The 15,071-nt window shown below is 41.4% G+C and overlaps 1 protein-coding gene across 1 annotated transcript in view; it reads right to left on the bottom strand.

The window, feature by feature from the left end:
- DUSP19 (dual specificity phosphatase 19) overlaps window positions 1–9,971 on the bottom strand; it is a 16,432-nt gene extending 6,461 nt beyond the window's left edge. The window contains exon 1 of the mRNA XM_010007405.1: window positions 9,945–9,971. Coding sequence (XP_010005707.1) covers window positions 9,945–9,971 — 27 coding nt within the window. The remainder of the gene's footprint in view (window positions 1–9,944) is intronic.
- Between the last annotated feature and the right edge of the window lie 5,100 nt (window positions 9,972–15,071).

Here is a 15,071-nt window from a genome sequence, read left to right as displayed (position 1 = left end):
TGCCGGCGCTGGGCACCGCGGCATCTCCCTCTGCCTCCAGCCCGCGGCCGGACAGGTGCGGAAGTAGCTCCGTACGCGCTGAGCGGTGCCTGGTGCGGGCAGACCGGGGTCTGCGCCGCTGCTTTGCTTTTAGTGCTTGTGTTTTCCTTCACACGCTGTGCTTTCACCTAACGCTTTGGGGGTTTGATTCGTGGGTTGTTATTCCTAGCGTGGTTTGGGTCCGCCCGCGAGGTGTGCAGCCGGTGTGACCGAACCAGAGTTCGGGTTGGAAGTGCCTGTTTGCAAAGTAAATGCTGCTTATGGATGTGAAACCCGTGATGCAGCGATGCCTGTCTGGGTGCAGATGGACTCGCGTAGCGGGAAAATACTGTAGAAGTTAAATAGAAAATATTAGAATGGATTACTTTACTTTTCCAGAGTCACTGCACTGGTGACTGAAGGCTGAAGAAACCAGTTCAACAGAAGGTGTTTGCCAAGGAGACAAAACGGGAGGGAAAAGGAGGCAAGACGAGGCTGGTTTTTCCTTACTGCCAAGCTACTTAATGCCTGTGTTTTCATGTGATTGTAACCCAGTGCTATTTGAAGTGTTACACAGCTGGTGCAGAGTATGTGCAATATTTCTTTGTGAGGTTAAGTGGTAATACTGTCAGCTTCTGCTGTGCCAGAAATCCATTTCAGTCCTCAATCATGTTCCCTCCTGGTTTGCAGAATAAGGATGTGTTATGACAGTACTTGCTCTCCAGAGTTACAGTCTTCCTCAAACCTGTGCTGATGGTTCCCTGGAATGCAGAAGGGACCAAAAGTAGTTGGTTCCATGTCAAGAGGTCTGCAAATGCCTCCTCGATTCAAGAAGCAGAGTGTTAGGTACTGCAAGAGCCTAAGGTCTTTCTAGGAATTCCAGAGGCAATTTTCTGCTGGGAACTAGACATAAAATCAAGTTCATCTGAATCAGGCAGAATCCCCCACATGGTGTCTGGAAGAGCAAAAGTCTAAACCAAGGGGAAAAAAAAAAACAAGGACAAGGATAGGATGCAGAAGAGAGCAGAGATCTGAGCAGGATCAGAAGTCAAAGTAACCAAGGAGAAGGCTCCAGGACTAAAGATAATTTTCAGTAGTCACTGTCTGCAAGGAAAATTAAGTTTTAAATGCAAGTAGGAGGTTTTGCAACTTCTGCATGGGTATTCAGTAGCCCCTCTGAAAGTCAACTGGACTTCACAGCAGTTAATTTAAACCAATAATGATGTGGAAGGTGAATAATTTTTATCCAGGTTTACTCGATAGTTTTGATCCAATTGATCAGAAGGCAGCAGTGGGGAGGGAGCTTTGTTTGTGGGCTGAGCCACCAACTGCTTAGTGTCTCGTGCCTGTTGTTCTAGCTGCTTTGGCTTCCTACAGCTGCCCCTGTGAGAGACCGGGGACAGGCTATCCCACAAGAATGTGCACAGCCCCGTGTCAGGAGAGAGGCAAAGCCAGAGCAGACTTTCCCTGCTGTCCAGTTAAGGAGCCTGGCATTGGAATAGCAAGGCTATAGGATTTGCTCTGTGACCAACCTCTGCGTTTGCAAGACTAAGCTGGGACACATCTGTGAGGTACTCACAGTTCAACCTCATAATACGTCTACGTGTTGTTCCTTTACCTCGGAGGAAGAGCTTGCAATATATGTGGGTGCAAAAAGGCAGCTGGTTCCAAACTAACCGATTCTGCTAGGAACGTTTATCATTGTTACAACTACCTTAAACACCAGAGGTCACTACTGGACACGAAATCTGTGGTGTTGGCCCTCCGAGATCCAAATACTCTGCAGAGGTCTACGTGCAGAATTAGGACATTCTTATTTAATGAGTGTGTCCATATCATAAGCATTAGATCTAGCCTGACTTAGCGTTTTTTGTTGATGCAGGCACTTACAACATCCTGCTGTCAAGTTGTTAATACCTTCCATTACAAGATAGAAGAGATGATCATTGTGAGATGAGAGTTTAAAACTGGCATCTCAGTTCACAGATGAACGTTTCCCCAATGTGTGCTCTGCTGAGGGGAGAAGCCTTCTCTAAACACATGGCAGGAGCTGGATGCTGCCTCCACCTCACTGGGTTCATGCATTTGTTGTGTTGCTGGATATTCAGGTTTTGAATGAGCTACCTACCAATTCAAATGCAACAGAGTTTTAAGTAAGTTCTAAGTTCATAGTTGTTCTGTTTTGTCTGTCAGGAAATTCAGCAGAACCTGTCTTAGTGGGTATAAATGAAAGAATGTGTAACATAGACACTAATTATTACAGAAAGCACCTTGTATGTATTTAGAAAGCTCATATGATGATATGTCATCTCTTTGTTGTGTTTATTTTTCCCTTCCACTATTCATTTTGGTCGACGTACTGCCTGTACTTATCAATGCAAAAGAGGTAGTTGCTATCAGAGAATAGAATAACCAGACATTCCAGATACCTGACTTTGAGACACAAGACTTGTGCTCTGAAGAATGCATATGTTAAAGGGCTGAACTTGTAAAACGCACCAAAATGTTGATTCCTTATGCCAGTAATTCACCTGAAGCAGAGACTCAAACCCTAATTAGTACACTAATAACATCACATTTCCAACTGAAATAACCAGATGATATTGAGTAGTAAGAGAAATGGTGCAGAAATCAAAATATTGTCAGCTAATATCTAACTAACAACACAAGGCTCTGCTGCAGACTCTGGGTTCCTTAGCTGAAAGTAACTGAGAAGTTGAAAGTACTTCTGTGCACAGGTTGGTCACAGGATGGCTGTGAATCAGGAATGTGGGAGGTGATGAGAAAGGCCAGCACGACCAGAGCATGCATCAGGAGGTATTTTGAATAGAGAGAGGAAAACAATGATGCCATTGTATGAACTTCTGGTAAGCCTTTTCAGAAGTGCATTGTGCTTTTTGGGGGTAACTGTGTTGGATAAAGATGATCTCATACAAGTGCAAAGAATATATTGAAGCTTAAATTGCACCAAAGAGCTTAAACTCTCAGCAAAGCACTTGGTGGGACTTGGATCCCTTGAGAGAGGCAGCTCCTGTCCTAAGCAGGAGTGGAACCCTGGCATAGTAAGTATTTCACCACCATTTGTGCCATCCTACATCTGAGTGCTTCTAGCCATGGCTTGTCTGCCTCCTGCTCTCCAGAGTGGGGTGCCACTCACAGCTTGGGGGCCCTGACCTGAAGGAGAGTCTCAGTTTCAGCTTTGCCAAGTTGTCAAGATGTGATACTTGTTCTTGCTGACTTTCCTATTTCTGAAGAAGTGAGCAGTTTGGAAGCACAAGCTCAGGATCATTCATACCTTAAGCACAAGTGAAGATGGCTCTGGGGATACCTTTCCCTCACGTAGAGGGGGTTTGGCTGAGGCACAACCACTCGTTTGTCCTCATCTATTTGTTTTTCATCCTTTGGGCTTGTCTGCATCAGGTAGGCATGGAAAGAATATTCTGGAGGAAATCTAAAGTCACAGCCAAGTGTGAGGTGGATGGAGAATGGCTTGTCCTCCAGGTGGTCTGCTTTTGTCTCATACCCTGAAGGAGCATGCATATACTACCTCTTTGGCCCTGGTATCCAGTAATACTCCTGGCAAATTATCTTAAGTGGGATCCTGACTGGGAAGTAAAGCACGCAAGCTCAAAAAGCAACTGATTTGTAGACAAAATCCTTAAATGTCGCTTTACAGGGAAAGATTAAATCTGTAGTAAGACCACTTATGGAACTGATTATAGAGGAAAGTCTGCAAGGATTCTGTTTGGCACACTGAGATCACTACATCACATATGGGCCTAAGAAGCTGTGAATTTGCCAGTTGTTTGGGTTTGGTTGTTTTGTTGTTGTAGAATGGCAGGAAGAAGGGGTGAAGGCAGAGGCAGATTTTTAACTATATGGCATTTTAGCAATATTGCCACAGTACTTGATCCAAATGAGGATAGTTAAGGGAAGAAGGAGCATGGTGAAAGCTGTGTACACAAAGTTACGAAAACAAAAACTTGACAAGACGTCGTGCTGCAGTTAGACATACTGTGAGCTGGGTGCTAGAGATCCAAGCTTCAGTGTAAGGTGTTAGTTTCTTTTTGGAATTCTGGCTCTTGCACTTTGTAACCCATCCAAAGGACCAGGCCCTGTTGGCTAAAAAATGGACAGTTACTTATGAGTGTAAATGGGGCGAGGCCAGAGGTGGTGGAAGTGATCTTAACATTTTATTTTTTTTTTTGTCCTTTGGTTCTACAGAATTGTGGTGCTCATTTATGGCTGCAGAGGGTTTTCCATTGTAAAGGCTAGTATATATGTTAAATACATTTCTTCTTTTCTTATACCCCTTTAATGCACAAATCAAAACACCCATTCAAGCAGTGCTTCTAAAGGATATCAGTCTTGACCAGCTTGATGTATGCAGTGTTTTCCAGCCAAGCCTGAGTCAGTTCCTCAAGTCTTTGACTCTGTATCCTGGGAGACTGAGTTGGAGGTTTTACTCTGACAATGTGCATATGAAAGCCCAGCCCAAGCTACAAGAGACTGTAAACAACCAAAGGCCCAGTGGTTGCTTCTAATAATATTAATAAGTCTTTGGAGTTCCTCCAAACACTGCCAAATCCCTGGCCTGAAGGGTAGGAAGCTTCTCTGTATGTTATTTATTTCAAGCTGCATTGTTTACTGATTCTTATAAAGTTAACCTGAACCAGTGGTGTTTCCACTGGCCTATCTCATATTGCTGCAGGAAGTTTCCCCAGAAGCAAAGGCCTGGCCCTACGAACACAGAGCACTCCTCTCTGCTTTCACCACACTCTGTCAGCAATTCATGCAAATGAGCAGGCTGATTCACTCATCTGGAGATGTGTATTTTTATAGTCTGTCAGTCATGGTGAATAATGAGCACTGAGGAACAGGGTAGAATGCAAAGCTGAAATGCTTAATAGCCATAAAGAGTATCCCTGGGGACCTGCTGGTGTGAGGAAGATCTGGCACAACTCACGTGTGCACTACATAAGTAGGAGATGAGTTCCACTCCCATTTGCGCTCTGGTTTGTCTTCTCCAGGAGCACTTTGACTTACCTCAGTGCAGTCATTTATGAGTGAAGATATATCTGTATCTAAAACAAGGCTGATGTGTTCATGAACTTTGGTGTACAATGGGTTATGCCAACTCAGTAACGAAGACAAAGTTATTCAGGGAAAGGAACTATCCCTTGAGAGACTACAAAAACCTGAGCCATCCTAACAAACGTGTACACATACAAATCACATTCTGTTCAGGCCAGCTGCTCTGCAAAGGAGTGATGGTTAACTACAGTTAGCAGAGACCATCAGTCACCACGGCAGTTCTCCACCATTTGTGTGTTATTTCATTTTAAGAATACCTTCAGAAAAAAGTTCCCTAGGAGAAGCTGACTTTGCAGTAAGGCATGAAAAGAACCTCTAAGGGTCAGGACCTTCAAAAAGAGAGGAGAAAAATCAGAGCTTTTAAAGAGGAACAGTGTTAACATAGGTGAGCTTCTGTAATGTTTTCAAGACCTTTGAAGCCTGAAGTATGCTGTTCTTTCTCAGTTTTAGGGACCAGGAGTGAAGTAAAAGGTAAAACAGTGATTTTTCAATGGCTGACTATTACGAGTCATACAAAAAAAAACCCAAGCACCTCATTATTTGGTTTTTATCAGAACACTCAAAAGAGCAGTTTTCGTTCTGCACTTCAGCTTCTAGCCATCTACTTCTGTATAAATCCAATTAATCTGTCTCACAACTTTCTTGTTTCTCTCCAGGCTTATTTCAGTGGTCAAAGACATGAGAGCTGCTTTAGAATTCAAGTGCCCAAAAGTTTCTCTTGAAGAAAAGACCAAGACTGCAGCCTGGAAAGTTAAAGATGGTAAAATCAAAGTTGGTTTCAGAGTTCTTGTAGCACCTTATGTGGAGCTTTTGATTATGTGTAACTTTCACAGGCATAATAAAATACTGCTGTTACAATTGGTACCAGGATGTGAGCATGTCTTTCTAGCTTTAGAGAGTTCAAGAAGGAAAACATTACAGCTTCTAGTAAGGATCATAAACTGTGTGCGGTAGAAGGAGAATTGTGTGGATTAGCTTAGTCAGACATGGAAGTGGGATCTATTCTTACCATTTACCATGAGGAGATGCCTTCTGTAGGTAGGGGTGAAGGTGAAGTGGAACATTAATAAGCATGGCATCTCCAGAAAAAAAAGACATTGGAGAATACAGTTCCTGTGCATGTCCTTTCCTTGCTGTAGCATATTGCTAATTGTGCTTGCATGCTTGTGTGTGGGAAGAAGCTCCCTGCAGGCAGGGAAGGAAGTTGAGGCTCTCTATTCCGTGTCTCATTCTACATCTATAGGTTGATTCAGCCAGTCCAGAGCTCCCTAATAACTTCTGTCCCACTAACAAGGAGGGATCTAGTTTTCCTTTCCCTCTCAAGATAAAAATACATTCAGGCAGGACCTGGCCTTCATTCCTTCTTCCAGTTCCTAAGTACAAGACACAGTTAAGCTAAGTGAACCTTTGCTACAGAATCCTAAAAGATCCCATGGGTTTAGAAGGTGGCAGACACATCAATAGATCAGCAGCTATTAAATGAAAGACAGTGTCTCTGCTCACAAAGTCCCTGAGCCACAAACTGATGGAGAGCATTTTCTGCAGAAGCACTGGTAGGTACTTCTCTTCCTTAGGTCTCCAATCTTTGGCCATAGGATAGAGACAGGATACTCCGCTGGATGAATTTTTGGTCTGACCAGGTTCTTATGTTTTTCTTTTCTTTCTGGTCAAGTGAATAATAACAATGAGTAAGCTTAGTTTGTGAAGTTCACAAGTTTCATAAAATCACTTCTTATTTTAATTGCATACAATCCCTAGCCCCAGGGGCTGTATCTGTGATCCCTAAGAGAATGCACATTGCAGGTGACAGAGTAAAGCCCTACTAGTCAATAGTGTTGATGGGATAAAAAGTACCATCATAACTGAGATTGTAAGGTGATATTGCATGTGTCAGGAGAGAAACTGGTACTGCTGGGATTTCTTTTCCCTGTGAAGATTGAGATATATGCATCAATCAATGGTTGGGGGGCATAGCTGAAAGTATTTGAAAGCCAGGGCTTAAAAAATGAGATGAAAAGTGATAATTTAAAGGAAATAAATGTCTAGAAAAAGAGGTGACAACCTACAATACATGGATATGCACGCACATAGTCTCAGTAAAAAGGAATTGGTTTTTGTATACTGCAGAGTCAAAGAATGAACAAGATTGACCTACACTGTTTCTTAGTGTTTTTCTTCTGTTCTTCAAGAAGCAGACAGACTGAAAGGTCAGGGGATTTTAACAGTGTCTTCTCTGACTATTTCAGTAAAGAGAAAATACAGAATAATTTTGCTTTACCACAAGCTACTCCTAATTGTATCTTATTTAATCATTACTTTTAAAGTAGCCAATAACATCCAATCTGTTTGCTTATTAAAATAATTGATTAATTCTTTTATTATTTTGATTAAGGAGTTAATTTTTACATGTAGACCATAAATGAAGTTCAAGATGGTGTAGCAATGCTTTTGATTTACTGTAGAAAAAACAGGTATTTAATTTAAACTTAGACTAATGGTAGAAAATTACAAATTTGGATGTCAGTGTGAATGCATTTGATAAAATTAGTTTACTACTTTGCTAATATCTTAATTAGGAAGATTTCTAACCTTTGGGGCTATCTCATCAAAACATGCCATGACTGGTCTTTCCTTTGCTTAATTTTTTCCCAACATGTTTTAAACACACTTAGAAAATTACCAAAAGCTTACAGAATAGCACTGTCCTTGAATATAAAAGATTACCATTCAGGTTTTATTGTCAGGACACATGTCCTATCAAAAAGGCTGTTTAGTGTTCAGTGTACCTGTCAATTACTTTTTGTGAGCAGTTCTTGGCTTTACCTTAATTTTAAAATTCACCTTCTTTTCATACCATGGAATTCCAGGTTTCTGTCAAACCCTAAACATGGAGCTTCATTAATTCAAGCAGGTGAAATCTCTGATTTTACTGTGTGGAACACAAGACTTTTTCTGATATGAGCACTGTCAATAGAAAGAAAAGGTTTTCCTGGATTAGTGGTGATTATTTTTTGTGAGTAGCATGTGCTAGATCATGAACAGTTTCATTATCAACATCACAAAGTATTGCAGAGAAAACAAAACTGAAACAAAGCCCTGGAAGATATATATGAGTTATTTCTATAAGCCAAACTTTTTTTTCCAAACATCCTAAAAGGTATTTAGGGGAATATCCTTTTTTAAAAACACAAACACTACAATAACAAAAACCCTCAACATTTTGTCACCAAATGTATGTGACAATCTCTAAATGGAGTAGAACAAATCTATCTAAAGAGATCCACTAGGAATGATTGGTATAGATCTTAAAATCAATTATTTTATCACCTTTTAGACATCCTTAAAATTGTATTTGTATTATTTCACATTCTGCTTTATAACGCTTAAAATATCTACTTAAATTTTAAAAGAAGTACAAAAAACATTAGTTGTTTAACTTATCTATGCAAGCAAATTCTTTGATATTCAGTCCTCTGGTAAAGTGAAGGTAATAATGAAGTGGCTCCCTAGAGAATAAATCATTAGGAAATAAGTACTTTCTAAATGCTTGTGCTCTTTGTAGTAAAATTACCATCCCTTGTTTCCCAGTAGCAAAATTTTCTGCAACCCAAAGACAAGCTTAACAAACTAGGCTATTAGAAAAGCAAATGTTAAGATGCAGAGTCATCCCATCTGTTTTTTCAGGTGTTATAGAATGGAAGTGATGGCCACGCATACAATTTTTATTGCAGTAATCTTAATAAGCACTGAGCTTTAGTTCTGAGCTACAATTATTTGAAGTATGAGCCCTCCTCAGTGTTCACAGCTTTATCCTGTCCTGCCTTCTCCACACATGGGGCTTCACACTGCATACCAGAGATAGGCTTTAGTCATAGCTAGCACAGTATTGTTTGCATTTCTGCTTTAAGTTGTGTATTTCTGTGCTGTGGGAAACAACAGTTATGGTTTTTTTATACCCTCAAGTGATTCATATTTCTTTGTCAAATGGAGAAAACATTACAGATGGAAATGCGGAGGATAACTGTAGTAGTGTTTCAATATTGTTTTTTCCCAGTTTGATCATAGCACATGGGTGTGACAATTTGGGTGATGCATGTGTCATCCTTCTCCAGTAAGCTTGCTTTTCTCCAGTGCACATTTTATCTATGGAAATCTACAGCTGGACTGTTCCATCATATGTAAACCTCAGACTTCTAAAGGGAATATTTTAGCCTAATTTTTACTACAGTCAGTAGGGAACATCCTTACTGACTGGTAAATGTGGTTGCTAGAAACAATGGGGGAAACCCCTTCATTCTTTGGGTGTTCTTTGGTTAAAATTTTCCTCCTTTAAAAGCAGGTAAGTTTAAAGCAGAGGGCCTTTTATTTTTTTTTTCTTTGGCTGGATGGAGCATAAAAGCTTTAAAGAGGTATGCGCCATTCCCCTGGATTCTCATGAGAGAAAGGGAGGGGAAGGGAGGAGAACAGGCAACTTCTAATAGGTTATTTTTGTATATTTATACATGTAGCCACACAGAAGTCCCTGGTGCTCCCACTTACCTAGGACAGAAGTGTCAGAGACACTAAAAGTAGGTCAGAGCACACAAGCTTGTACGTGCCTGCCAGAGAAGGCTCCGCAGGTAGATGAAGATATTGAAAAACACAGGGTCAGCAGAAGCTCCACAGTTATTCTGTGTGCAGGACCACTTTGATGGATCCTACTTCACTAGCTGGTATCTAGACTCCAACTTTCCAACCACATCTCAGTTTCATAGAGGACAGAGATCATTCTTTGCAAAGGGATGACTTGTGACATATTCTGGCCAGTGGGCAGACAGCATAGGCTGACTCACCTGGATGATAAAGATTTGCAAGCCCATTAGGCATTATGTCTCCATTTAGTGGGCTCACAGGCATCTGGGAGGTCACTGTTGTTTCTTCTTGACTCTTCAGCCAGTAAGGAAATAGAAGGAAAATAAAATGCCCTGTCTAATCCATTCCCCTTTCTGAGTTCAGTATTTATCAGGATGTTTTTAAAGCTGGTGATGTAATCCCTGCCTAGAAATCACACTTAAGGTCTACACCCATATCAGTTGAAGATGTTAATTTAGGTGGGTGACTCATCCTGACAGCCCTTCTAACCTTTGTTTGATAGCCAGCAAAAAAACTCTTTCATCCATTTGCTCAAAGGTTTCTGCCAGAGAGGATTGTAGTCCTAAATCCAAAACTATACAATTGGATCTAACCTACCACCCTCATTCCACCTCTTGTAAAAGTAATCAGTGATTCAGGCTGATCCAAGGCAAATCTTAGCCCACCTTCCTAAACTCATCCTGTTGAGCTGTGCTGATAGCTCACACATAACCTATTTTCTTCCTGCTGTCACAAACTTCCATAGCCACCAGGCTGATGTTTGATTTGCCGCTTGAGCATGACTGTTTAGTCATGGATCTGGGACACAGAGAGAAAGCTAGCTCTCCAGTGTTGATAACAACCTGCTTCTCTACTGAGTAAGGCTCATTCGCATAGTGTCAGACCAGAAGTTCTGGGGCAGGTTCATCATTCTTGTCCCTCCGGTATGAGCAGAAGCGCTCATGCGTTCCCAGACGGGCAGGTTTCCACAGCACACGAGACAACAGCTGCTGCAGTGTTCACCATCTGCTTCAAACTGGCTTTGCACACCCCTCCTCTGTTCTGTCTACCCACTGTTAAGTTGTTTTCATTGAAGTTCAAAGGCCTAGTATCTTGGAGCAGCTGCTCAATGACATACAGCCTCGGCTGGGAGGACTTAAGAGCCATGCACAAAAAGGAACAGGGAGCTGGCACATCTGAGCTTGTGAGCTTGTGTGTGCGTGAGAGGACAGGTTAAAATCATGTCCAAACACCTTTAAAGGGAGGGGAAAATGGGAACATGGGATATTGCAGGCACATTGGCTTCGTAACAGATGAACTAATGAAAAAACCTTGGATTCATCGATAAAACTGTAGATGCAAATATAATAAATCTGGCAGCCTGATTTAGTGAGGATGATGGGACTTTTGAACCTGTTGTTCCTTTTCATAAGATTAAAAGCCTCTCTGATAAAGGCAACTGTTTGTTAATTGCTATTTATTATTTTTATAGGTGATGTAAACAATTGTCTAGCCTTTGTATGGTAAAGTTTTCAGCTTGTGTGTCTTTACATGCAAGTTTAACAATGTAATAAATATTTCCTAGATTCATAGATTGTTTTGGATTGGAAGGGACCTGAAAGATCACCTAGTTCCAAACCCCCTGCATGGGTAGGGACACCTCCCACTAGACCAGGTTGCTCCATCCATTTTGGCCTTCAGCACTTCCCAGGAGGGGGCATTTATGTGTTATTAACAAATACTGTGGCATGACCACAATAATTGGAATGATGGTGATCATTTAAAAATTCTCATCTGTCCAAACAACAGTTTGACTTTGTGTTTTGACTTGTTTCTACCCGAAAAGGAAATACTGAGCAAAATGAGTCTGTAAAAATTGCTTCCTCATTTCTGTTGCCCAAGTGGGCGGAAATCATGGAGTGGAGTCGTGGAGAGTGCAGCTCCTGATGGCTGCCATTTCACTGAAACTCCTGGTCATGGAGTTTTGAGCAGTCCCCACATCAGAAGAAATGAAACCTAGGGAAAAAAAGGCAGGCAGGAAAGAAAATACATATAGAGAAACACTTCTACAGAAATGTAAGCAAGAAGTGTAGTTAAGATCTAAATGGCAAGACAGTCTAGTCTGCAGTAGTGAAAAGTCCCTTACATGTTTTAAAGTAGCAATGTTAGAAAAGTATACATCCTGTTTATATGCTTCACTGAACTCCAGGTGGAGTTGGAACAAATGGAGCTACTTGGTGATTATTCTGTCAAAGCTTCTTAAACAACACTTTCATTACTGTCTGAAAGCCCTGTAGTCAATAGCACAATTAAAGCATGCACTGAAGAGAAAATTGACTTTCAAAGGACCAGAGCTCAGCTCAAGCAAAATCTAAAGTGCTGTTTGAAACTTGTCCTAAACTTGTACTTTTGGAATAAATATAGAAAGCTGTTTAAATGTTAATAATGTATAAATCATCGAGCAAATAGTAGGTGTGTGTTTTAAAAATAATTGTTAGCTTTACTCTTCCGTTCATTTAATTTTGCCACACCTGTAAGAGCCATGCTGTTACTGACAAAGCTTGCATTTCCACTTTATTGTTAGGTTTGCTGCTAGAGTGGCGAGCCCAGGTTGGACAGTGCAGACGTTTTTATCATCGAGATATGCAACAAATCTTCCTGCTCAAAACCTGTATGTTATTCCTGCAGTTTTTACATAAAATAGCAGCAAAGGTAATGTGATGACATGGGCTTTACCCTGCCACCATTGAAAGCAACAACAGAACTCTTGACTCTGCATAAATACATGTGTTCACATTAACCAAGTTGGATCTTGATGACATCTGCTTTTTCATTTCACAGCTAGCAAAGGTTTCCAGGTTTTGTTTGTTTTACTTCCTATGAAGCCTTAGTTCATCTATACAACATCTTCCCTAGATGTGCATATTTTCTCCTTCTAATAAGCAGGAAGCATTGAAAAGCCAGAGGAGAAAAATGCATGCTTTATAGTTCCTAACTCGACAGCAGTCCTGACACGCAGATCAGCAAGATGCTGCCAATTATGTGTTCAGCAGCATCTTGTGTCTGTGTGGGCAGTAACATCTTCTGTCACTGAATTTTGAACTCCTGACTCTTTCTCTGAGTTGAGATATGGTACACCTCCTTTTCCTAACCAGATCTTGGCACCTCGCTGGTACCTTTGCTGAAAACCCCTCATTTTTTGGTTAAGGGACACTCTGTACTCGAGAACATCTGGTCTACTTGGTTAGGCTCTACTTAGAGAGGAGATTATTTTTCATTTTAATGTATCTGCTTGCATGTCAGAAGAACATTGTTAATAGTCTGTGACTAACCACATTGCAGTGATCATTCAGATAATCTATTTAGAATTAGGTCTGTATGGCTGCATGGTAGTAAAAATGTTTGTATCAGTAATTCTTGTTTACTGATATTGATCTTTTCTGTATGTTTTCAACAGACCCAGCTAACTCAGGACCGTGTGCATTAAAAAAAATTACAAAAAATAAAAGCAACTAGAGGTGCTCTATGTGATAGGATCGTGTAAACAGCCTCAGGAATTGTGTGGGAGTTTGCAAACAGGATGCTCTGCCTTTACTACAAAGGAGACAGGCAATCGTTTTTCCCTTCTGTGCCTCAACCTGTGATCTGTGCAGTCTGGAGAGTGGCTGTGATTGCTTTCACACTGAAAACTACATCCGTAGCTACAGAGAGCTTGAAAAATACCCATTGAGCACTGTAAGCACAAACTTTATCAAAACCGAGTGAATTTGTCTCCTCTGTAATCCATCGTTTTCCTACTTAGAAACATTGGGATGTTAGATGATTCAGCATGACACACAAAACCCCTCAATGAACTGTCAGGATATTGATACCATTCCACTTGCTTGGCTGTACATAAATTACAAATTCTGTGATTGTTAATGTTTGAAACTTCCAGGAGACTCAATGTGGCTGAAAAATACTGGAGTATGGAATTAAAATTTGCCTGCTGCTGGTTTTGCTGTAGGTGAGAAACAAAAAAATTGCTCTTAGCAATAGTATCTGTTTTTATTTTGCTGTGCAACTACATGGGAAACATCTTGTACCTAGAAATATCATATTTGATATTTTAAAAACATTAATATTGGAAGATGGTTGGTGTAAAAGATTACTCTAGATATTATTCATTAAATACATGGCATTTTATGCTTTATGAATTTAAATACCACTTTGAATGTTTCTGATGTTTTTGGTGGGCTCCAGTAGCAAAAGGTCTCAGGTCTAACCTAATTAATCATTACAACATGGTTGCTAGGGATTCCTGACTCTTGGACACTAAGCTGAGGCACAAAATCATCTGATAAAGGCCAAAGAATGAGTCAACGGCACACTTCAGATTGGAACTCGAAGTTCTTGCTTCCTGGTTCCATTCTGAATCATAAATTAGCTTGTGAGTACTAAAGTGAAGAAGGAGGTCAGGCACAACTTAATTACTTGTAGGCCTCTCATGTTCCTTCCTGCGCTGTGGAAAATGTAAAAGCTCAAACCCCTCACAGGCCGAGATGATCCCACACGGATTTCTAACGCAGAAACGCCAACTGAAAGTGAAATAGAAGTATGAATAGGCCACAAAGGCACAGACGGTGGTGCCACGGTTACAAAACGAGGTGAGAAGGTGAATTCTCAAGCCCGTTTCCCACTCGTGGGGCTGGGGATCCCCACATCCCCAGATGTGCCTCAGAACAGCCTGCAGCAGGGGACAGCTCTCCTGGAACCTTCTCGGTGACATTTTGGGCGTGGAAATCTCACTTTTCCTTAAAAATACGAGCTTTTCATTTCCGTGGCTTCAAGAGAAAAAAAAAAACAACACAACAAAACAACAACAAAAATCAAAGGGATGTGACTCCTGTGATTGGGGAATCTCACTTTTCCTTAAAAATACGAGCTGTTCATTTCCGTGGCTGCAAGAGAAAAAAAAAAACAACACAACAAAACAACAACAAAAATCAAAGGGATGTGACTCCTGTGATTGGGGAACTGATCCTTCCCTGGAGCAGCAGCTGAGGGAATGTCCGGAGCCTCCCCAGGGCCGGGACAGGGGGGCTGGATCCCTCTGGGCTCCCGGCCTGCAGGTCTGTGGGACCGCCCTGGGATGTTCCCCGATTCCGCTGTGGGCCTGAGGGGCTGCTGGAACCTGGGGCTCCAGGCCTGTCTCCCTGCACACCCGGCAGCGCTTCGCCGAGCTTCCCTGCCGGGTCTCAGCCCCGGAAATAGTAACAACTAATAATAATAATAGCAACACTAAAGCAAACAGCGAACATTTAGGGCGGAGTTTTGCCATAACCCTCGGAGAGACACTGACCTCCCCC

Source organism: Chaetura pelagica, unplaced genomic scaffold (assembly GCF_000747805.2).
Source record: "Chaetura pelagica isolate M959 unplaced genomic scaffold, ChaPel_1.0 scaffold240, whole genome shotgun sequence".
Classification (NCBI taxonomy): Eukaryota; Metazoa; Chordata; class Aves; order Apodiformes; family Apodidae; genus Chaetura; species Chaetura pelagica.
This window is presented reverse-complemented; position numbering and strand designations above follow the sequence as displayed.